The sequence below is a fragment of the Mangifera indica genome, chromosome 9, assembly GCF_011075055.1.
Source record: "Mangifera indica cultivar Alphonso chromosome 9, CATAS_Mindica_2.1, whole genome shotgun sequence".
Classification (NCBI taxonomy): Eukaryota; Viridiplantae; Streptophyta; class Magnoliopsida; order Sapindales; family Anacardiaceae; genus Mangifera; species Mangifera indica.
In genome coordinates, this window is record NC_058145.1 from 7,579,144 (window position 1) to 7,604,352 (window position 25,209).

Here is a 25,209-nt window from a genome sequence, read left to right on the forward strand (position 1 = left end):
TAAACATCATGCGTGTCGAAAGCCGCAGCTCTGGTGTACCACATGAGGGAAGATTCCTTATGCTCTGAAGTAGAGGATGAAATGGTCCTAAGTTACCATTTCACCCTCCCTCTGAATGGATTTGTATACGAGGTGTGAACTAGCAGACCCTTTCAGACGATTCGATCGCGTGCTGTATGAATTAGCTGTAATTTCCAAAAACTATTAATTCATTATTTTATCCTACTTAACAATTAGGCATTAATCGATTAATGTTACCTTCTTCATGTATGCAGGAAGAGGTTTGGCTGGAGAATCCTGAATCATGGTCAAGTCCACCATGCGTGCTCCCTCGAGGGACTACAAAATGGTAATTTTGAACATCTCAATGACCAATAAATATATGAATATTAATATACTAATTATAATTGATATACCTCAATGTGGATGGCCTCAGAAACATCCTCTTGGAAGTCTTCCTCCTGTGAATTAATATCCACTGTCATTTTGCTTAAGCTCGGGATATCAGCAAGTGACCATAGTCGTTTGCCCTGAAAAAAACAAAAAACATCATTAAATAAACATTATAATTGAAAAGACAAATCGATCAATGGTATTTCTTAAAAAAATATAACCTCAACTTCCGGAGAAGGTGTTCGGGGAGAACCCTCGATTGATAATATCTCAGTGCGGGTTCCCTATATGCATGAAAAAGACAAAATAGCAAATGATATTTCATATAAAATATAATATCTATAATAATTTTTATACCTCAAATAGAGGATCTGAAGCAACCGAAGATCCGATCGAAAGGCCTTCATAAGGAATACCTTATACGAATATATAAAATGAATTAATTGATAACAAAACAGTTATAAAAATAAAGTTTCATTGATAAGTGACATACACCTCAACTCTGACAGGTGATGCAACAAAAGGGTCAACTTGTGCCCCCTCCTTGCGACTAGCCTAAAGTAATAGTAATAATAACTTAATTATTGACATTTCATATATAACAATATTATAATATAATAACAACATTTAACATTAAACATAATTTTGAAATTACATACGAACCTTATGTGGCTAATGAGATGGTATTGTGGTATCAATGGGAGAGGTCGTCCCAATATTGTCGTCCTTCTCTTGTATAAATATAATTATAGTTGTCAGAATAATAACAAAATACAATTTTTATAAGTAATAAATTAGATGTAGTTTTACAACATGAGCGACGAGAGCTGGACATGTACACATGACGATGTCCTCCAAATGAGTCATATGATCCTGTAATCGAGCCACATCGTCAAGTAATCAAGTCATATGTGAAGACATATCATCACGAAAACTTGAAATCTCACGTAAAATCGTAGCACCCCAGTGCGTCAATATAACATCTAATATGGAAATACTAAGTGGTACGGATAAGGGACACTCCTCGGTGACATGATGAGTAGTACGGTCCTCCACTCCAGGATGGTCTGTGGTCAATGGGCTCTGAACTCCAAGGGGACATAAAGGCTGCTCCATAACAGGAGGTTGAATAGGCTCCTCATGTGTCTCAAAAGTCTCGATGGATATATCTGAATGTCCTGAGGCTGGAGATGCCCTGTTTCCTGTCGCGAGAGGAATTGAAGATGATGAAGAGGAATCAGCATCTGGCAAACCGATGTACTCGCAAATGTCAGCATACCATGGTAAACCCTCCTCCATCGGTGACAAACGAAGTGGGAATGTGACATCATCCTAATGATGAAGATATATAAGTCAAAATAATTGCAACGTTCAATGAATTAATCGACTTATTAATTAATGAGTACATACCGGGTCACCAGTGAAAATAGTGCCTATATGACTCTAACTAGGGACGCCCCATGTATGCCACCTAAACATCCGTAGGGACGCATAGATATCAATAATGTCAACCCAATCGTACAAGGTGTCCAACGTCTCACATATCCAATACTGCAATATAATAATTTACGATTTAAATAAATCAATTCATATTTTTGTCAATTAATATATATAATCAATAAATTAAAACTTACCTAAAATGTGAAAGGAAATCCGTAGAGGTCGTATTTACGTATTTCAAGCATCCGTCTGGAGCACACTCTGTCACTCGCTTGTGACATAGACTCGTACATCATCTGCCACATGGCAACGCCCCAAGGGTAGGAATTAAACCCATCCAGATGATCAACTAACTGTAAGTATTCTGCAGACACCATTTTTCGTCGATCATTCCCCAACAAACTCATGTGAAGAATATACAACAAGGCCATCTTGACGATGTCAATATCGTCATCCCCCCATGACCTCGTCAAAAAAACACGTTTTATGTCATGATATTGTACCTTCGGATAACCTCGAAAGTATGTATTTCTGATCCTATGTCCATAGGAGTGAGGAATATATGAAGAAAAATCAGTGCGTTGGCTAAATGAAAGGCTCGTCACTAGAGCAAACTCAAACGGGATAAATCTCACATCAATCCCGCTAACCCTAAACAATAACTCGTCTCTGACAGAGGGCCGACGTAGCTGTCGTAGTAGAAATGTATGAACCAATATCCTGGAGAATTTGGTTTCGGGTAAACGAAGGAGATACCCAAAATATGTCCTTTCAAATAGTCATAGTTGATCCAGGGTTAGTGTAGAAGTAATCCTGGATAATGCGGTGCGTAGTGCACGATATATCACATCTGCCCAGAAGTGTTTGGACTCATTAAGACATTCATAAAAAATAAATATGTAAACAAATGTAGTAATGAAAAAAAACATAGAAAGATGAAAAATAGAAAACAATCAAAAAGGAAATGACAAAATTTAAAAAATAAGATTTCAGTATCTTAAAACGGTGAAAATAAAAAAAGAGAATTGAAATTTGAATTCTATACATTGAAATACCTGAGAATGTCAACAATCGAAAAATTGTTCAAAAATCTAAAAAAATATGAGTCGATATATTTTAAAACTATGAAAATAAAAAAATTAGAACTGAAATTCGAATTCTATATGTTGAAATTCCTTAGAATGTCAATAACTGAAAAATCATTTGAAAATCTGAAAAATATCAGTCGATATATTTTGAAAGATCGTAAATCGAAAAATAAAACTGAAATTCAAATTCTAAACGTTGAAATACCTTAGAATGTCAATAAATGAAAAATTATTCAAAAATTTGGAAAATACGAATCAATATATCCTAAAACGGTGACATTCGAAAAAACGAAAATGAAATTCGAATTCTATATATTGATATACCATAAAATGTTAACAATCAAAAAATCATCTAAAAATTTGAAAATATGAATCGATATATCCTAAAACGACAAAAATAAAAAAAAAAACAAAACTGAAATTCGAATTCTATACTTTGAAATACCTTAAAATGTCAATAATAAAAAAATCATTCAGAAATCTTTAAAATACGAGCCAATATATCCTAAAATGATGAAATTCGAAAAAACGAAATTGAAATTCGAACTCTAAATGTTGAAATACCCTAAAAGGTCAATATCAAAAAATCGTTCAGAAATCTTCAAAATACGAGTCGATATATCCTAAAACGGTGAAATTTGAAAAAACGGAACTAGAATTTGAATTTTAAACGTTGAAATACCTTAGAATGACAACAATCGAAAATTCATTTGAAAATCTGGAAAATACGAATCGATATATCATAAAACGGTAAAATTTGAAAAAACAAAAATAAAATTCTAATTCTATATGTTAAAATCCCGTAGAATGTGAACAATCAAAAAACGAAATTGAAATTCTAACTTTATCAGTTGAAATACGTAAGAATGTCACTAATTGAAAAATCATTCGAAAATCTAGAAAAGACGAGTTGATATATCATAAAACGATGAAATCTGAAAAAACAAAACTGAAATTCAAAAATACGAGTCAATATATTCTATAAATGAAAAAACTGAACTATTGAGTGAAATTACGTCATTACATCATAAAATGTGTCCAAAAGGCACAAAAATTGAAAAAATCAAATCTCAAATTCGAAAATTACATATTGAAAAACTTTAAAACAGAAAAAATGGATATAAAATTCAAAAACTACACGTTAAGAAACCCTAAATGTGAAAAATATCAATTTACCCCCTGAGAAAATTTTTATTGCAAACAGGTCAAATATTTATCCCTTGCTCCCTCAGTAATTTTCTATTAATTAGCGCCCCTGTAGTTTCAAAAAAGTAAATTTTCCCCCAACCCACGGTATTCACGGCAACAACCCACTGTCATATGGCAAATTTCATAAATGCCTGTCGTGGACTAATCGCTCACGACCAACTCCCTAATGTTTTGAAAAAGCTACTTAACCTTATAACTAACGGTCAATGTCTCCTGACCATGGGAGTATTTGTCCTAACCGTGGGATACACTGTTCCCACGATCGAACTGTCGATTACTTCGGATGTTTTTTCGACCAAAAAATCATCATTTCGACCTCCAATTTCAACACAAATCAAATCTACATAGACTATAACACAAAACCCTCAATAAATTTAACAAAAACAACCAAGAATCAAAACACTTTAAGTATTGTTCAAAATCGTAACCCTAAAGTTTCAAACCGCAAAACTCACTCAAATCTCAATAATATGAACAATAACTTGATTCAAACAAGATTACGAAAGATATACTAACCTTCTTTAACATTTTTGGTTATCGAAAAGCACGAAAATCGTCGAAAATCTGTTTGACAGTGGGACAGTGGAAAGAATGCGATTTTTCTTTGGATTTGTACGATGAACAGTGGAAGTTTATCGTGGGAAATATGAAAATTTTCGTTGTTTATATATAGGGGCAGTTTGGTCATTTCACAAAAATTAGACATTTTTACTTTAACCTGATTATTTTAGACAATTTACTTAAACCCCCTTAATTTTGGCCTTTTATTATAATTTCCCTAATTTTAATTTGCTAATGGTATTAATGGATTTTAGAAAAAATCACATTTAATTTTAAAAAGCATTTTTTTATTATACTTTTATAATTATACATATTTTTTTGGAAATATTAGTATCATAATTGCGATTTATATGGGTATTTAGGCAATCAGCCCCACTTTCGTCGTAGCGGTTGCTCTATGAATCAAGTACTGCAATTAGGCTCCAAAGTTTTCATCTTTTACACCAGGTAATTTGATTTTCCCATTTGGGTTCTTTTGTCGGTTATTTTTCAATATTTTCTCCAATTGCTTTTACGAGAGCAAGCTGTTTTGGTGTTAATAATTCTTTTCTTATCTTGAAAATTTTGGGTATTGCAGTAAACAGGTCATTAGTAGCTTTGAAGCGACACCAAGAAATTTGAGAATTGGGACATTGTTCACTTGGAGAACAAGAGCAATGAGGTCTAAATCACTTGTTTCGAACTCTTCAAAACCCGTGTCATCACTGCAGGAAGTTAACAAAATGACAGGAGGAGAAATGGGTATTACCCCAACTTCTGATGAGGGTTTTGTCAAGGTAGCTCATTGCTGTCTTTGTTTTTATTTGCTTAGTGTGTAATATAATAATATGAACCTATAATATGATTTCTGTTTGGAAAATAGATTTGTGACGAAATGTGGCTTGCTTATATTGCAATTGGGTCGTTTTGTGTTGTGTATGTTGCGAAAAATCGGTCTTTGTAACGATTCCTCCCACACGTGTGGTCAATTCCTTGCTTTATGGTTTTTTGGGTTCATGTGGATTCATTGATGATATTGATTGGTGTACAGGAAGATGGTGAGATAAGTAGAGCGACTGAAGAAAAGAAACATAAAAAATTGAAAGGATTAGTGAGTACAAGCACAAATTCTGAGAAGATTTTTGAGGTGATTTTATGGGTTTACATCTTTCTGCCATCGCCTCTTTGCTTTTAGGCTAATGATCACTGATACTCTCTGTTTCCTAATGCAAATTGTTTAGGGAGATGGTGTGGAAAGTAATTCACTTAATATTCAGAGTATCAGGGATGATCCTGGGAGAATTGAAATCATGACAGTACAAGAACTCAGAGCTAATTTGAGGTATGGCTTAACATACTGAAGGACATGATTTCATATGCTTGTATTCTTCATGCATTATACATTTGATATTTCTATGTACTGAAAAGAGCTATATGCTTTATGTTTGGATCTCTTTGCCTTAGTAACCTTACTTTATACTCATGAGAAACTGGTCTTTCAATTACATTGATGTGATTTAAATTTGATTGGTCAGGAGTATTGGGGTCCCTGCCAAAGGTGGTAAACTTGCTCTTATGTCTGCCTTGAAGGATTATGTAGAGAAAAAGATAGAAGGTAAACAATATACTGCAGAAGCAAAGTTTATTATTCTTTAGAAATATTTTACAAAGCTCTCGTTGTTGCTGATAAGATGACCAAAAAGTTTTTTTTTTCCATTACAATTAAAGGTATTTTCCTTATTCTTCACAGCCTATTGGACTTTGATGCTACGTTGCTCATTTCTTAAAGTGATAAATTTCTTGCATCTGCAGATGAAAATTCTCATGTAGAAGTGCAAGAAGCAGGCTCCATTTCTTCAGAAAGAAAATCTTTAAAAAGGAAGGGTAAGAATAGATCTGGTCAGGACCATGTTCAAGCAATTAACTCTGTTTCAGAGGTTTCTGTGGTTAAACAGAATAAGAGAAAGGTTAAACAATCGCCTGTTGAGGATAAACAAGTTGAACTGAATGCTACAATAATCACAACCGAACAGATGATGTCAATCAAAACCGATGGGATTTCAGGTACTCTAGAATATAATTATATGGTTAGCATTGATTTATGTTCAATGCTAATAAGATTCATTTGCCATTATTTTTCATTTATGGAACTGTTCCTTTTCTCTCTTATGCATGTGCTTTCTAAGTTCATTTGAATTGATGAGAACAAGGACTGCACTATGCTTAATGTTTCTAGGCTTTAAGCTCTGTCGTACAAAGAGTGATATCTATTTGTATTTTCATGTTGAAGTTGTTACTATGGTATTGCAGTTCAAAGCGAACCTTGGACAATTCTTGTGCATAAGAAACCCCAAAAAGGGTGGATTCCTTATAATCCTAGAACAATGAGGCCTCCACAACCTTCAAAAGATACAAAATCATTAAGGCTTATGTCATGGAATGTGAATGGATTAAGAGGATTACTTAAACTAGAGGGATTCTCTGCTTTGCAACTTGCTCAAAGGGAAAACTTTGATGTATTATGCTTGCAAGAGACTAAACTGCAAGTAAGTATCTCATTACACTGGACTTGTGTTGCTTTAAACTTGGAAATCATGATTGAGCACACGTGTTGCTCTTAATGTTAAATTTATTTGACAATTTATATTGTGAACATTTTTCTTTAGCTAATTTTCATTATTTGTTTATTTTTTTTATAATTTTCTTTTTTGGATTTAATGCATTTTAATGTTGGGCACAGGAAAAAGATGTTGAATCAATCAAACATTCTCTCTTAGAAGGATATGAGAATAGCTTTTGGACATGTAGTGTTTCTAAACTTGGTTATTCTGGTACAGCAATTATCTCACGGGTATGTTTTTGTTTGAATCAATTTTGATAGTGTGTGGTCTATTTTAGTGTTCACAAGATCAAGATTTCGCTTTGTTTGGAAAAAAGATATGTTGTTCTTCATCTGGCCTTCATTAGGGAGGCTATTTCTACACAAATGCTCTAATAGTTTCAACTGAATGGTGACCTAGCACAAACATTATTAATATTAAAAGTAAACAATATTGAGAGCTGTCAACTCCTCCCAAAAGTCAAAGCCTCCCAATCACTCAAAGATTGTCCAAAATACCCAAATAATAATACTCTTCCCCTCTCCTCCATCCAACTCTGTCTTTTATAATAACCTCATCTCAACCCAATCAAATACCAAATATTGTCACTTTTCAAATATTATTCAAATTAATCAAATATAAATTAAATTAAATACGATCTTCCTAATTAAAATCTAATATTATTTTCCTAATTTATATCTAACATTATCTTAATTAATATTAATACCTAATTAATATTTTCTTCCTACTTAACATTATTATTCTAATTAATATTATTTTTCTAATTAATATTATTCTAACATTATTTGTCCCTTTGAAATCCACAAGTGGGAAAATTGGAGAGTTTTTTTGTTGTTGTTTTGTTTTGTTTTTTGATTTTTTCTTTCACACCCATTTTGATGACTTTTTTTTCTCACAATTCTTCCTACCCAATTTGAAAAAACCCTCCCATTTTTTCATTATTCTAACACCTGTGATTGGAAAAGTCAATCCTTCCTCTTTTTATGTTTTCATCGTTAATCTTCACTTGGTATTTTTCTGTCAATGCTTTATTTTTTTTTCTTCTTTTTGTTTAACTTTTTTTCTTTGTTCATTGCTCGTTTTGTCTCTATAACCAATTAAATCAGATTAATAGGTGAACAAATGGATTCTGACTGTTGGAACTCGTCAAATTCTATCAATTGAACCCCAAAATATGTTGATTTCCCTTTTGATCGTCTGATTTGACCAATTGAACCCTTGATTTTGCGAATTCCCTTTTTAGGTCCAATGTTAGCTTAATAACTTCATCAAAATTAGCTGATTTTTTGTGAAAATTTATTGATTTACAATTTTGGTTCATTGTCATGTTCAAAGTTACCGAATCCACTTCTCTCTTCTCTTGTTCCTCGTCACTCACGATCAAGATGTTGTTGTCATCCAATCGGTCCTTAGCCACTAGCAAGAAAACTAATAACTTGAATTTACAATCATAATTTAATTTGTATTCACTCACTTCCACATTAGAGACAAATCCCTTTCTCTCCCATAGCTCGAGCTTCTTTTTCCATGAGTTGCCAAACCAATGAACACTTTCTACTCTCATTCTTCATAAAATTAATCGAGTTTGCCTATCCTCAAAATTGCAATGGCTCTGATATCAATTTGTTTGGGACCTAGCACAAACATTATTAATATTAAAAGAAAACAATGTTGACAACAAGAGATATCAACTACTTCCAAAAGTCATAGGCTCCTAATCGGTGAAACGTTGTCCAAAATACCAAAATAATAATATTCTTCACCTCTCCTCCATCCAACCCCCTCCTTTATAATAACCTCTTCCCAATCTATAGCATTCAAATACCAATTATTATATCACATATAAAATATTATTCAAATCAATCAAATATTACCTAAATAAAATATTATTTTCCTAGTTAATATCTAATGTATCTTAATAAATATAAACTTCCTAACTAATATTATCTTCCTAATTAATATTATCCTAACATTATATCTGCCCATCTTACATTTAGTTATTTTAGATTATCACTTGAAAAAATCTTCAGTTTTATAACCAATCATTCAAATTTTATACATTGAGTTATAGATGTTTCATGATTTGAAAATAACACTGGTATCTAATATAAATATGTATAATTAAGGCAAAACTTGCTTGTATATGATCAAACTTTTGAGTACAAAAACGGAAAATGATTCTGATGGATACCTGGATGATCTGCCAACAGCAGAGCCTTCACTGGGCTACTTCATCAGCTCTTACAATCTCCCCTGTATACCATTCTCAGTTACAACACAACATGCAATGGAACAGGAATAGTAATACAAACATAGAAAATAATGAAAATATGTATTGTATTGAATATTTTCCCATGAAGTTTACAAATGAATTCTCCAATACAATGACTATTTCCATTTACTGCTACTGCTAATCAATTACAATTTTGGCAACCATTTAACCTCCGGAAAGTTACACAAAAACTCAGTTGAATCCCTACAGTGCATGCTCAGCATCCGAGAGAACCACTCTCTCCCCACTTTTCCTTAGTTGTTTCACCTGCCTCCCTTTCCAGCACCTGCTCTCCTTTTTCAACTCTTTCCACAGTTACTTCTTTCTCTCCATCCCCTGTTTTGCCACGTTTCATATTTTTAGTGGCTGGTTTTGCATTAGGATAGCAGCCTCCTGATTTTGCATTTGAGTAATAGCCTTCTGATCCCTTTCTCCAACTGTTACAATTTCTCCCTTTTATACCCTCTCTTTTCCTGCGGGAAATATATATACGAGTCCTAACTGATTCTCCTTTTTGAAAATTCTGGTGATGTGTTTCATTAACTATTGTCATTTTAATTTATTACAAGCATATATGTTGATGTTTATTTATTTCAAACTACCAAATATCTGACTCTCTGCTAGTGATTTGTTAATTGCAAGCATGTCATTCACTTTGGTAATGGTTTTGCTCAAGATTAATTTTCTTTAAATGCTTAGCATCTTTTGGACAGATAAAACCACTCTCAGTCACATATGGCCTTGGTATAGATGATCATGATGATGAGGGACGGCTTGTGACAGCTGAGTTTGATTCATTCTATTTATTAAACGCCTATGTCCCTAACTCCGGGGATGGCCTGAAAAGATTGGTAATGAACTTAAGCATATGTTTTATATTGTTAGCTTATTCTATTTTTTAATATTTTTTCTCGGACTGATGGCTTTTCTTTTAATTATAGTCATACAGGATCATGGATTGGGATCCATCTCTTGGCAGGTACATGAAAGTAAGCATGCATCTTCTCTTTGTACTTGATCTGCATACATTATATGTAGGCTGTTAGAAGTCATGCCCTCTCTAGTGCTCTAGAGAGTGATCTTTTTGTCTGTGTCTGCTAGCTTTTTGCTCTTCAAGAAACAGGTCTAAATTATTTATTTTCCTGGGTATCTATTCTGTTGATTTAATCTAACAAGTTACGATATGTGGTTTCCTTAGCACTCAGTATTAATTGAAAAGTAATAATTATTGAATTGAATTTAGTGTGCAATTTTTCATGTTCCATTTCTTTTTGTTTACCTATTTGATAGTTGGTGTATGATATTTGCATTTGTTTTTCTCTATAGAACAACTTTATTAGCTATTTGTTGTGTCATTCCTATTTTATAAGTTAATGATGTTTTGCATCAATTGTCCAGGAGCTTGAAAAGAAGAAACCTGTTATTTTGACGGGCGATCTAAATTGTGCCCATGAAGAGATAGACATTTTTAACCCTGCTGTAAGTGTTTGAAAATCTTGGCGCTTTGTGTGGATTCTTTTTGCCCTCTCCTATTCTGACATCAAAACCATTATTTGCAAATATGGGAAGGAAAACATTGTGCTGTGGCCCTAAAATTATGCAATAAAAGCAACATCAACCATAATAACATAGAGACATTGTCACCTGTCACCACAGGATCTGCTTTACAAATTTAGGAACTCACTTCCAGTTTAATTTCTATGTTGTGTATATCTGCATCTGTTCATAGGGAAACAAAAGAAGTGCTGGCTTTACAGATGAAGAAAGGCAATCGTTTGGGAAGAACTTCTTATCTCAGGGATTTGTTGATACCTTCAGAGCACAACATCCTGGTGTTGTTGGCTATACATATTGGGGTTATCGGCATGGTGGGAGAAAAAATAATAAAGGTGCATGACTTTTGAACTGGATGAATGTTTTAACTTCTTTTTTGTTTAATATTTTCAGAATTTAATGTTTCCAAATCTTCATTACTTTAAGATAATTATTGTGCCTATAATGTGATCTTAGTTTAGAATCGATCATAACTTAATTTTTATCATACTCTCCTTTCTGTAAAACTAATAAAGCTTATATTCTGAAACAGGATGGAGACTAGACTACTTTCTTGTCTCGAAATCTATAGCCAACCAAGTTCATGATTCGTACATTCTTCCTGATATTGGAGGCAGTGATCATTGTCCTATTGGCCTTGTGCTCAAGCATTAGTTCTTCCAATACCTCTTGACATTTAGAATCAGTTAGTGCAAATTCCCAACTTCAGATAACTTTTTGGTGTTAGCAGTAATTTGGAAAGATAAATGCAATGATCCCATTTTGTTAGTTTATGAAACATGGCAAAGAAAATTGCTGTGTAGCTTTCCTTCTTGGTTGCTTCTTTTATTACACAATTTATAGCTAAATTTCTGATACATTGGACGCTTTGTACAGATGAAATATGGAATGTCAAGTTGGTAGAAGTTTGTGAAAATTTTTTGTCGTCTTGTAAAAGTAAAACATACAGAATTGGGAGAATTGTCATGTGCTGATTATGGAAAATAGAATTTTGCAAATTTAAAATTATTAAATGTTTTTAAGATATGCTGAAACCACATTAAAGCGCAAATCTCAATTATTCATCCTGTCTTTCTTTATATCAACATTTCAATAAAAAAAAGAAGGCCAAAGGACTATTTCTTACCCAAAGTATGCTCATTTTCTAAATTTCTCCTCGTTAACTTTGAAAATCTTATTTATCTATTCATAGATCGTTAAAATTAATTGAGTTTATTAGTTATATTATTTTCTCTTCTTAAACTCTAAAATCTAACAATTTTTTCTCAACCCAAGTTTTCAAAAACTGTGTTTTCTTTTTAGGATTTTTAAACTTTTAGATCTAATTCTTTTGACAACGACCGACGATCTTTAAGTACCTATTCTTTCTCTCCGACGTCTCCTTCTTCCGATCGTGCATCTTTTGACATCGTGTGACTTCGTCGTCGATGAAGACATCACACGGCGTCGAAAGATGCATAGTCGAAAGGAGGAGGCATCGAAGAGGAAGAATAGGTGCTTGGAAATTGTCGATCATCGTCAAAATATTGGATCTAAAAGTTTGAAAACCCTAAGGGGAAAACATAGTTTTTGAAAACTTGGGTTGCGAGAAAATTGTTAGTTTTTAGAGTTTAGAGAGAAAATAAAACCAAATTTAAGTTTATTTTTAATATTTCAAATAAAATGATGATTTTGCTCTTGAAACCATTAAATTTAACCGTTTACGGGTGAGTAAATGAGATTTTTAAAGTTAATGGGGGGAAACTTTGGAAACGAGCATACTTTGGGTGGGAAATAGTCCTTTGGCCAAAAAAGAAACCATTTTAGATCCTAATTTTTTTTTTTAAATTTTGGTAATGGAGGAACTCATTGTGTTAGGTAAGTTAAGTTTTATAAGTGTAAAAGAGACTCGAACTTAAACATTCTTTTAGAAAATTTTAGTATTTTACTAGTTTTTGTTTAATGCTAGGGTTTAGATACTAATCTTATATCTAAGTAATTTATACATAGGGTTATGATTTGCTACCTATAATATAACATATTGTACAATGTATTATTCCATAGGATTGCGTCATCTAATATTATCTAAATAATTGATTTTGTGTTGATATTAGATTCTTATATCAAACTAGAAGTCACATGAATTAACAGAAATATATTATTCGATTTTAGATTGAGGTAAAAAAATTAATGGTCATAAATTGATGGTCCAGATTTGTTTAGATAGTGTAAGTAAATGTAAAACTAATATATGGAGAGTGAGATTGTCATTTACCATCTAACAAAAAATATCTTTGAATAAAAAAGTCAATATTTTGAAACTCTTCTTTGGGTTGTATATTTTATTCCCTGATATTAAATATTTAAAAATTCTTATTTCTTCAAATTTTTTAAAAATTGATTGGATTAATGAAAGATTTTTGGATAGATTTAATGAAGCGTAAAAATAATAAAGAGAAAATGCTTTATTATTGGAGACCTTATGGAGGTGATGATGTAAAGAAACATAATGAGATTTGTGTCATGAGCTACTTAATTATGTTGGTAAATTAACCTTAAGGGGGCGTTTGGTTTGTGTAATATTTGATTACTAAAATAGAAAGATTATCTTGAAGATAGATTACTTAGAAGATTACTGGGTATAAATGATTACTATGTTTGATAAAATTTGATAGGTATAAATAATTATTGTGTTTGGTTAAAGGTAATAAAAAATTACTAGTAAATTATTTTACTTAAATGCCCTTGAATATAATTATTTTTAAATATTTTTTATATTATTTGTCATATTAATTAAAAATAAATTTATTTTATCTCAAAAAATAAATAAATAATAATTTTTCTATAATAAACTCAAGATTACCCCAGTAATCTTTAAATACCTAAGGTGAAGGTGGTAATCAGATTACCACCTATATTACCTGCCACGTCAACATTGGTAATAGAAAATTACTGTAATCTTTTATTACTGACAAACCAAACAAAGGAATAAAAGACAGATTACCAAGGTAATCATAAAATCCCCTAACCAAACGCAGCCTAATTATAATATTTAATATATTACATTTTTTATCAATTAAATAAAGGATAAATATGTAATTTGAATGTATATTAATTTTATGGGGGTGTTTTTGTCATTATATTATAATAGGGTATATCAGTAATGGGTATAAATTTGTTATTTTGGCAAACCTTGGGTGGAACATGGTCTTTTGGCCTTTCGGTTACTCTACTCTAATGATGGCACAAAACTACTCGATCTGATTGGTGTAACTATAACAATACGTTAATTAGTACATAAATAAATCTATACTCAACCTTACAAATATGAATAAATCCACGAGTTATCATCAATTAATTCCCACATAAGGATCAAACACACATTTGGTGATTAATGATGGAAATTTTTTTGCCTTAGACTTAAACTAATACATATTTGTATACAAGTGTTAATGTAAGAAAGAATTTGAAATTTTGAAATAGGTGCATTCATATCAAAGTTTTATTTCGTTTATATCAAGACAATAACTAAACTAAGGAAAATGTGCGGTTACCACCACTACTATAGATAGCATTTGTTTCCATTTGTCAAATAAAATATCAAATTACTGTTGTTATTATGAATGTTGATAAATTTTTCAAAGGGTATTTTAACCATTGATTGATTATTTGAGTTATGGCACGATGAGCAGGCTGTTTTGCTTCCATGCTTGTCATCCACATCTCATTAATAACTTGTAACCGGATTTTGAATGAACCATGGTTAATCAATGACAAAGCTTGTAGAACAACCACCAATAACAGAATTGTAAAAGACTGACTGAGAATAACAATGGAGGTGGAAATTATTTTAGGTATGTCTGTGGGTATTCAACTCGTCCTACAAAAAACACACATATTTATGAGTATGAGTCTAAATGGGTATAGATCCAAAAACTTACTATCTGTACCCCTTTTTTGCCAATTAACCCGTGACTAATTATGAATAACATGTTGGTTTGTTAGGTCTAAGTATAACATATTGATATCTCATAGCCATTTCTAGCGGACTCCTATGAGTGCTTTCATTTTGATGCATATTATAGTTGAAGCTCCCAAAATAAGTGTAATTATAGAAGTACTTTTTTACTAAATTATTGTTTTATTAGTTGGTTATTTTTAAATTGACTTCTTAAAATTGGTTATATTTTTATTATGCCAAAAAACTTATTCCCACTGGAGATTTGGTTTATCCTGAAACTATCACTCACTAAATTTCAAAAATTCAAAAATTTATTTATTATTCAACTTTTATTAAAATCTTTTTGTTAGGGTTAAAAATAAAACTATCATTTTATTAATAATATTAAAATATATATATCCTTTAGATTTTAAAAATTGGTAATTTCCCCTTTAGCCTTATATTTTCCAGATTTACAAAACAACTTTTTCCCCCATCTTTAGGTTTCATTCTTTTCAAAATCTTCTTTTGACATCATCCCCCTAGGTTTTTTGAATTTGTTTTCACCCCCCATACATTTATGGTTTGTTGTCCTTCTTTCGATGACATATCCCTTTGTCTTCTACCACCTCTTACTCCAAGATTAGAGTCATCATCAACCTCTCTCTCTCCAATGGTTTTCTAACGTGGAAATCATACCGAAATTGAGTGAGAGAGTTAGTTTGATTTTAGCCAATTTCATGTCATCATTGACATTTCTTTCGATGGTCAACAATGGCTCTACCATCTCTTTCCTCCAATTTGTTGAATGGAAGCAAGAAGGAGCACCAATTCATTGAATCAAAGAGCAATTATGTGAGCCGAAAGCCTTGATGGGTGTTGATATAGTCTTGGGCTAGATGATTGGCCGAAGACAAAGGAGAAGGTCAGTTGGAGACAAATGATACGAGGCACCGGAGTTGGCTTTGCAAAATTGGAAGGACAGGGGGTGAAATGTACAATTCAAAACTTAAGAAATGATTGAAAGAGAAAAATATACATCTAAGATGAGGTAAAATTACTAGTTTATAAAACCTTGAAAGAAAATTAGATAAATTATATTTTTTAAAAATTATTAATAAAATGATAATTTTACTTTTAAATTTAATAAAATATTTTAATAAAATTAAATGATAAGTAAATATTTAAATTTTTAGAAATTAACCTTTAAAAATTTGAAAATAGACAAAAATCTTGGTGGGAATAAGTCTTTCGGCATTTTTTAAATCTCTTAGAATTGGTAATATATTATGGAAAAAGGTTATAGGGAAAAAATTAAAGACAGTTGTTGGCTAATTTGCCACGTGTCAATAATGTTTGCGTGGCAAAAAATCATTTGCCATGATGACACTAACATATAGGTGGACGCCGAGGAAGCAGCCAAACTGCTGAACTAAAGCTGTAAAGCCTAGCTTAAAAGCCAAACGCAAACTTCAAACTTGAGAGAGAACGGAGAAGGTCGATCATGGCAGCTCGCAAGAGACCCTCAGCTACAAATTCAACAACGACAACAGACGCCTCAAAACCTGAACCCACAACAACCCCAGAACCACTCCCTCCAAAGACCGATGACCCACCGATTGCTCCGCCCAAATCGGGTTTAATTCTTAAGCTTTTTTTGATATTATCATTGCCTTACTTTTACCTCATTTTTTATCACTATCAGATTGAATCTGAGCTCCGGAGATCCATTCTAATTAATGCTGGACTCAGTCTTGCCGGCTTCTTTGTTACCCAGAGGATGATTCCCGTTGCTTCTAGATACGTTTTGCGAAGGAACTTGTTTGGTTTTGATATCAACAAGAAGGGCACCCCGCAAGGCACTGTTAAAGTGTAAGTTTTTTAAAAAAAAAAAATTAATGTTTGAGTTTGTGTTTTTGGGTGATTTGTTTCAGTGGACATGTGTTGGATTTTAGAAGTGGTTGAGTTAATGAAGTGGCTCTAGTTTTTTTAATCGTATTATGAAGTGTTTATGCGTTTGATTCATTTTTTTAATTGAAGTATGTTTGGTTTTTTTTTTTTTTTTTAATTCATGAATTGAACGTGCATTGAATAGAAAATTTGGGCTTTAGGGTTAATTCAATGCATAAGACTTTGTATAATTTTCTATTTCTGTTCTTTATGAAATTCAAGTTCGTATTCTTCCCATCAATATATTATTGGTCTTTTGTTTTTATTGAAATTCTAAATTAGGTCCTCAATTTGCACATATATGGTCAAAGCAAGGCACAAGTAATTTTCTTTCGTTTTTGATAAATGATAGCATCACATATTTCTTTTCAGTAGTTTATTTGATGTGAATGCAATTACTGATTTCTTTCTTTTCTTTTTCAGGCCTGAATCATTGGGTATTGTTGTTGGGATTGTATTCATGGTCTTAGCCATATTGTTTCAGTATTTTAACTTTACAGCGGACTCAAATGTAAGCCCATATCTCTCTAAAGTTTGTAGCTCATCTTTTGGTTATTTATTGTGGATTTTTTTAATTATTATTTTATTCTATGGCTATAAACACAGAGAAGATCCCAAAGTAGCTGAAAGCTTTGCTTTAGCAATTACTGGGTGATATTTTGATGAAAACTGAAGCATATTTTGCTGTCCAGGCCAATCTTACTATATGGCAGTATACTTGTTAAGTCTTCTGTTGTCATTAATGCAATTCTAAAATCCATAAATTGGCACCAGAATATTTCTAAGTCAAATCTACTCAAAAAACTTTGGAGTATGTAGTTTTTTGGATAAGAAAGGATATAGGACAATATTGTTGTGATTGTGGGAAAAATGGGAGTTAGAAACTTGTGTCAAGAAAATGGACAATAAATCCATGCAGATGTTCATTTTATTGTATTTAGTTATGTTACAATTAATGGGAGATGAGGAGGAAATATTTATAGAATTAAAACAAGATAGATTCTTTGTAAAGTGTATGAATAGCGTAATTCATCAGCTAAAACTGTTCATGTGAGAATGCAACTTCAAGAGCCACCTTAACTTATGGTGCAAATGCCTAGTATGGAAGGTAGATGTCTGTATAATGAGTGTAGTCGTAGTGGGTGGGAAAGTAAGAAAGGATACATATGTGTAAATTTAGCAATATATCTATGAGTACTATCTGAAAGGAAGTTGATGGAGATCCTCTTCCCAAGGACTTTAGAAATAAATTTGGTCGACGTATTTATAAGCTTATTGGCAGAGGTTAAGAAGTTGTGGCTTCTGATCTATGATAATTCATGATCTACTGGCCAATCACAAAATAATTAGGACAAATTGTTAAACTGGTTTTCCACAAGAAACAATTGATTTTTGAAGCCTGAGCAGCCCAAACAGAAAAAAAGATAAAATAATTTGTATGAATGGCATGTAAATGTCTTTTGGAAATAAGATTTCTTATGATAAGTTTTATCGAGTGCTAGAGACCTTAGACATATCAGGAGATTTCTTTGCCTTTTGCTGGTTTTGTTTGGGGATTTTGTTCTTGACTTTTGCCCTTGCACTTGTCTCTTCAATTTTCAGGCATAAGATAGTATAATTTGTCTCTTTATTAAAATAGATGGGGAATTCCCTTCGGTTAATACAAAACTAAAATGAAGACTGCAATTCCAAACTGAGTTGTATGCGTGTTCTCAACTTGTAATACTCTTTCATTCATGCAGTGGCTCGTTGAGTACAATGCAGCCTTGGCATCCATCTGCTTCATGCTTTTGCTTGGATTTGTAGATGATGTCCTTGATGTACCTTGGAGAGTGTGAGTAACTTGTCTCTTTGTAAGATTTTCTGCAGTATTGGAAACATGTAAATTTGTTGGAGGAACTTGTTTTCCTCCCATCATCCTTGTGAATTATTGCTTATTAGATCCTTTTATACTTTATTGTATTTTTGAAAGCCAGGAAACTAATACTGCCGTCATTTGCTGCTCTTCCCTTGTTGATGGCATATGCTGGACATACCACTATTATTATACCAAAGCCTCTTGTTCCTTATGTTGGCTTCAAGATTTTGGATCTAGGTATGGTTTTGAATAATTCAAGACAATATGAAACAGTAGAATGAAAATCACTAAAATATCTTTTTGGCGTTTTCTCTTTTTCTTCCTTGATTGTTTTATAGATTCTTCATCATACTGTATATTTTTTATCTTTCTACTGCAACTTAGGATTGTTTTTTGATGGTACAGGATGGATATATAAACTATATATGGGGCTTTTGACAGTTTTTTGTACAAACTCCATTAATATTCATGCTGGTTTGAATGGCCTTGAAGTGGGGCAAACTGTTGTGATTGCATCTGCTGTAAGCACACATCTGGTGAAATAGGTTCAATCCCCTTTTTATTTTGAATCTTACAATTCTTAGCAATTTACAGATTTTGATTCATAATATTATGCAAATTGGAGCTTCTGTGGATCCTGAGTATAAACAGGCACATGCATTCTCTATTTATCTGGTTCAACCCTTATTGGCCACATCATTGGCTTTGTTTTCTTACAACTGGTAATAATAGTTATTTCTCTACTGAGTTTAATTGTTCTGCCACACAAGAAAGTCTTCGTAAGATTTTACTATTTTTTCTTATTTCTTTAGGTATCCTTCTTCAGTTTTTGTTGGAGACACTTATACGTACTTTGCTGGTATGGCTATGGCTGTAATTGGGATTCTAGCTCATTTCAGGTTTGTTTCTTATCCTTACTCGTTTCACTATTTTATAAGTTTTCATTATCTTAAAAAACAAAAAATAAAAAACAAAATAAAAATGTTATATTGGGACAAATTTGTTCTAGATTCCCAAGAAATTCATGGTTCGAATCTTTCGTAGAATCAAATTGTAAACAGTCCTTAAAAAGCATGTTGGAAATAGGCAATCTTTTTTCTTATGTTAATAGAAACAGATTGAAGATATACTCCTGCTTGCTCTTAAGAAATTCTTTACTGTTTTAGCATGAGAGAATAATGTGTTGGTGAATAATTGATTTGGACATCAAACCTTCCACCTCAGTTGCCATATGCTTCTGTATCGGTTTTTTAAATGAGCATGTATGTGTATACACTATGATCTTCAGTTACTGTAAGACTTGGAATTTGTATCCCTCATTTTCTTTGGAATGTTTACCCTTCTTGAAACTAAGCTCTATTTATAAACAGATTTACATAACTTAGACTCTTAGTCACTCTCATTTAAAAGGAAAGGTATTTAGAAAACAAACTAGTTATTTCTTCCTGTTTGCATATATTGCAACCACAACCAAAGCTTTATAGTCATTAGGCATTCTCATACTCCTCACAATTTGTCAAATTTGCATTTTTCTGCCTTATTATGCCCCTATAATTAATATTTGTATTTACTATGCTGTAATCTACATGGATTAATAAGCATATCGTTACCTAGTTAATAATTTGGCTTCATTTTCCCTCTTCCAGCGAGACACTGCTGATTTTCTTTGCCCCTCAAGTGATAAACTTTCTCTTGTCAGTCCCCCAGGTTTGATCCAATAAACTCTCTCCACCTCACCTTCCAACTTGTGAATCTCTAGATTTGCAAAGCATCTAATTTGAATTTAATTTTATCAGCTTTTTGGCTTTGTAAAATGCCCACGGCATCGTTTGCCCAGGTAGCTTTCTTTGCCTTTCCGCTTGAGTTTGATGTTAACTCTACTGGCTTCTCATGTAAATTTTCTTGTGGATTTTTTTGTACTTATGAATTGTCAGGTTTGATCCGCAGACTGGATTGTTGACTGGGACAAATGACGGCACTCTTGTTAACTTTTTCTTAAGAATGTTTGGAAAGATGTCAGAAAATAAACTTTGTGCGGCACTTCTTGCTTTCCAGGTGAAGTAATCTTGTCTTTGTTCGTTTTTCTCTTTATTTGTTTACTCATTTCATCTGTAGTCTCTTGAAATCTGCTCTCAATTCCTCTTGATCATGTAATTGAAGCATATGCATGCAATATGTTCATTTTGCATATGTTAATTGTGTAGTGAAATGTATTTGTGGTTGAACATGAACATGAACAGGCAATTGCATGCGGCCTGTGTTTTGTGCTGAGGTACTTGCTCACTGGTTGGTACAAATGAGGCTGAGAAAGTGGTTTAGTGTCCAACACATTATCTTGTTGTCATAGATTCTAAGTTTTACTTAACAAAGATTGAGAATGTTGTAGCATATCATACGAGTCTTTGGTGTACAAGGAAGAGTATTTTAACTATCTATTCACATCCCAACTACATTTTTTGGGCATTTTGATACCCACAGAGATGTGGCTAATGCAACATACAATGCTTTCCTTTGCTTGGACAAGTCAAATCACATTCTTTTCATCCTCTACTTTTATCTTATAAAATGTGTAATGTTAATTTTTGCTTTAATATTATTAAGAATGACATGCATAATTAATAATCTATAATAACACAATGTTATAAGGGATTTTATTATGTTCAACATGTCCTATTATATTGCAATTTTTCATACTTGATCTTATGGAGACGATATAAACATGTTTTGATATTTATATATTCTTTGTGAGTCATAACATAAAGCGCAATTAATTAAATTAAGAAAATTAATGGGTGTATATGATTTTAGCCAAAATTGTAGGAATTATACTATATGGCCAAGAAAATAAAATTAACCGAAATTGTCCCAATATATAAAATATATTTGACCATTGTTGACCATTCCTTTGCATCTTTGCAATCATGTATTTTATATGAGAGACATTATCTGATTTAGTGACACGCCCACTTCGAGAATAACCTTGTTCATAGTGGAGGGAACCCATCCACTACCTCTATATGAAATCCTAGAAGATGCAGAGCTTGGCAAAAAAGCGAAACTATAACAATAAAGCTTGGTATGGTTAGATCATTGGAAACGAATACAATATCTTTTCTACACTTTCTCACTTTATGAATTTAACTTATTATAACTTGTGATAGTCTTTAGTTGATCATAGTGGGAGAATGATTCACATATACTGGAGGTGAATCTAATTTGATTGATCTCCAAGTGGCTTGACATTTTCAGCGTAAACTGCTGGGAATGTCTCTGATGAGTAGTATGGATGCACCTGTTTGTTGGTAGCAATCTGTTACATTCATCTCTCTTGCGACAATTGTGACAATTGCACAAAGAAGCTGGAAAAGTTTATTTATTTATTTCTTTTTTGCATGACATATATGTTTCACCAGGTCGACCAATCAAGCCTTTTGACCATGATTCAAGACTTATACTATGATAAAACTAATGGGGTTCACAATCAAGTTTGCAAATTTCCTAACATGACCCCTGATCTTATCAATTGTCCAAGGGGTAAGATGCTTGTTGCTTACAACTTTGAATGGGTTTTATAAAGTGAAAAAAAAACAAACTTGAAGAGGTACAAATTTAATTTATGTTATGGGTTGCATGCAAGGTTTTGTCTCTCATAAAACCATCTATGTAAAGTATCATTGAATTCCGCAAGCATAGTTATCTACAACCCATAAGCATTTAGTGCTAGTGCATTGAAATACTTTTCAATTTTGGTTTCCTGATGTTATCCCCTTGCACCAAGGAAATACGACCTAGCCCATCTTTGGAACTCAAGTTTTGTAGGTAAATAGTTGCGTCAAGATTCGTATGATAAATCGAACTCATCACACCTTGACAATTAGAAAATTTGTAAACTTTAGCAACCTTCCAATAATGCATATTTATCTTTGTGGTGGCAATAACATCTATGGTGTGTGATTGGGAAAATTGTTGCCACTCATAATAAAAAAAATATTAATTATTGAACCCTTAGGTGTTTTCATAATACTAAAAACATAAGTTTAAATGTCTAAATTGTCCAAAAAAATGTGTGAAAACATTACTAAATGGACACCATTTGAAAAATACAAAAACAGGACATACAAACCCATGTATGTTACCTACACGTCTAAGCCAAACACAAGGAAGAAGTGCCAATTTAGCCTCCATGTGTAATTTTGGGTGTAGTCAATGTAATACACGCTCGTGTGTCTTACAACACACGTCTGTGTATCTTTGGGTTCAAGAGGATAAAAAGTTTTTATCATGCAAATCTCATCGTGCTTCATGAAGAAATCAAAAGGAGAAAAAGATGCATACCCCGTGTTTATGAGTAGCACGCCCCATGTGTATGAGGAACACACCCGTGCATAGGCAAAAATTCAGTCGTGCACTTTCTTGTTCCTTTCCCTTATGATTCCCCATTTATGACTCTACATCTTGAAAGAATATCATATATAAAGGAGGAACGACTGTGTTTCTTCATGGAAGGCTTGTGCCTACAATTATTGAGAAGAGAATTCAATAGTTGGGAGCTTTGACCAAGGTTTAATTGCACGCAAAAAAGGAAGTTTAAATGATACAAGCCCATGTATCGGTTAGTTTCAAGAAGAAAACATTGCTTTTGAAGCTTATTGGATATATTACCTTATCCAATTGTCATACAAGCTATTTCAATCATCCAAGAGTATAAATTGAAGATCACTTGAAGGGAAATATTCTTAGAGATCATATATGTAAAATCTTATACTTTTTTTCTTTTCCAATTTCTCTCACAAACTTATAACTCGCATTTTTAAGAAATACACTTGTGATCATTCTTTGTATTAGCCTTTGTAATGGCATTTACAACTAAATTTTCTATATTCAAAAACATGTGGGTGAAATACTAGATAAATTATTGTAATGGATGCAATCCCGGAGAAATATTGTACGTAGACGAAATCTCGGAGAACTAGTGTAAAGAGACTCATCTTTATGAGTAAAACTTCAACCGAGTTGCTTGAAAAAGTGGACATAGAAGGTTTGAAAGAGAGAACTTCAAAGCATTTCTTTTCCATACTCTCTTTACTTTATGTCATATATTTATGTTGTGTGTTTGAGAAGTTGTTGACTATTGTTTATATTTGATTATCTTGTTGAAATTGCTTAAGTGATTAAGTATATTTTTGAAATTATTTGTGAGATTGTGTTTAATTGGACATTTGTTTAAAAATTTTAATTTGGTTAATTTTTAAATAATCTTATTCACCCCCCTTCTCCTTCGTGGATTATTAGTCATTTAAGGTTTTTTATTAACCAAATTTGGCACATTGCTGATGGACCCAAATTTTGCTCAATAGCCATGTCCAAGAGTAAGTTTCTTCCTTATGTATAAGATATATCAATATTGTATTTCCCAGAAAAATTGACCATAATTTCCTTAAGCCTATATATTCGATCCACCATAACAAACTTCCTTTTCAAGATTTTTCCTAATCTACTTCTACCTATTTATGATGGGAACATGATTTGGGTATTAGGATGTGTGGTATGTATTTATAGAATATAGCTGAATATACTCAACCATCCAACCATGTCCCCCTTGTATGTCATCCACATTATTCATGAAGATATTTAATTTCCTATCTATACCATGTTGGCTTGTACATTTTGAATTGAAAACTAGTGTCCAAAGCATGTATCTTTAATGCATTTTGCAAGACATCTTTATTAACATAAATTTCTATGACCTACGGCGTATTGATTCCTTATGTCGCACCACTGATTATAGGCGTTGTTGATTGGTAAAGGAAGGATTGTAACTAGTGCATTAAGTCACATGTTGTTTGGTTCTTTATATCAACAATGGTGGTTACTTCAATCACTATCTCATAGGTGGGTCGTGCAAGGAAATTGGACTTGATTGTTGAGAACATGTGATACATTCAAAACTTTGAGCAACATTTATCATCTTTTCAAACTCAAGTTCATTAACTAGAATATCTTTTATTTTATCACCACAATCAAATGCACTTTAATTTGAACTTTCCTTCTAATCACATACCCATTCCTAAACGATTTTCAATAAGTCTAAATTGGACACATCTATAAGATCATCTCATCAACATCAAAATTTGCACTACCATTTTTATGGTCCATCTTGGGATTCATCAACCTTTTCAATATACCTTTAGTGGGGCGCTAACCTTCGATATTGTTTCTTAAATGACATCAATATTGTTCTCTTGAATTTAAACTATACATATAATTTCCATTTTATGTCAATTATGAGCCCTTCCAAATTTATGTGATTTAGAACCAACAACTAGGGATTTTTTTCTCAAATTTGAAGTGACTATCACAAATAA

At 32.4% G+C, this 25,209-nt stretch overlaps 2 protein-coding genes across 7 annotated transcripts; both read left to right on the forward strand.

Moving 5' to 3' along the window:
- Positions 1-5,030: 5,030 nt before the first annotated feature.
- LOC123226077 (DNA-(apurinic or apyrimidinic site) endonuclease, chloroplastic) lies at positions 5,031-12,033 on the forward strand. Of its 6 annotated transcripts, none has more exons than XM_044650548.1 (13): positions 5,031-5,138; positions 5,269-5,467; positions 5,722-5,817; positions 5,912-6,012; positions 6,206-6,285; positions 6,483-6,734; positions 6,981-7,216; positions 7,411-7,521; positions 10,277-10,414; positions 10,505-10,552; positions 10,962-11,042; positions 11,293-11,452; positions 11,650-12,033. In XM_044650548.1, the coding sequence occupies exons 1-13, from the start codon at positions 5,089-5,091 to the stop codon at positions 11,769-11,771; spliced, it is 1,674 nt and encodes a 557-aa protein (XP_044506483.1). In that variant the 5' UTR covers positions 5,031-5,088; the 3' UTR covers positions 11,772-12,033. The 6 variants fall into 6 exon arrangements, 4 of the variants coding, with proteins under 4 accessions (XP_044506483.1, XP_044506484.1, XP_044506485.1 ...); XM_044650549.1 differs by having other exon boundaries at positions 5,722-5,781; XM_044650550.1 differs by lacking the exons at positions 11,293-11,452; positions 11,650-12,033 and adding an exon at positions 11,129-11,286.
- Positions 12,034-16,452: 4,419 nt separating this feature from the next.
- On the forward strand, positions 16,453-21,394 carry LOC123226078 (UDP-N-acetylglucosamine--dolichyl-phosphate N-acetylglucosaminephosphotransferase-like). The gene is made up of 11 exons (XM_044650552.1): positions 16,453-16,908; positions 17,410-17,497; positions 18,729-18,820; positions 18,963-19,081; positions 19,250-19,365; positions 19,439-19,566; positions 19,657-19,743; positions 20,491-20,551; positions 20,641-20,681; positions 20,779-20,899; positions 21,085-21,394. The coding sequence occupies exons 1-11, from the start codon at positions 16,541-16,543 to the stop codon at positions 21,142-21,144; spliced, it is 1,281 nt and encodes a 426-aa protein (XP_044506487.1). The 5' UTR covers positions 16,453-16,540; the 3' UTR covers positions 21,145-21,394.
- The last annotated feature ends 3,815 nt before the right edge of the window (positions 21,395-25,209 follow it).

Excerpts from the sequence above, each read along its gene's own strand:
- LOC123226077 (XM_044650548.1), top strand. The coding sequence starts at position 5,089 with ATGAATCAAGTACTGCAATTAGGCTCCAAAGTTTTCATCTTTTACACC. Across the intron at positions 6,013-6,205 it reads GAACTCAGAGCTAATTTGAG|GAGTATTGGGGTCCCTGCCA; the intron begins GTATGGCTTAAC and ends TTGATTGGTCAG. Across the intron at positions 7,217-7,410 it reads TGCAAGAGACTAAACTGCAA|GAAAAAGATGTTGAATCAAT; the intron begins GTAAGTATCTCA and ends TGTTGGGCACAG.
- LOC123226078 (XM_044650552.1), top strand. The coding sequence starts at position 16,541 with ATGGCAGCTCGCAAGAGACCCTCAGCTACAAATTCAACAACGACAACA. Across the intron at positions 19,366-19,438 it reads CTGTTGTGATTGCATCTGCT|ATTTTGATTCATAATATTAT; the intron begins GTAAGCACACAT and ends AGCAATTTACAG. Across the intron at positions 20,900-21,084 it reads CGGCACTTCTTGCTTTCCAG|GCAATTGCATGCGGCCTGTG; the intron begins GTGAAGTAATCT and ends GAACATGAACAG.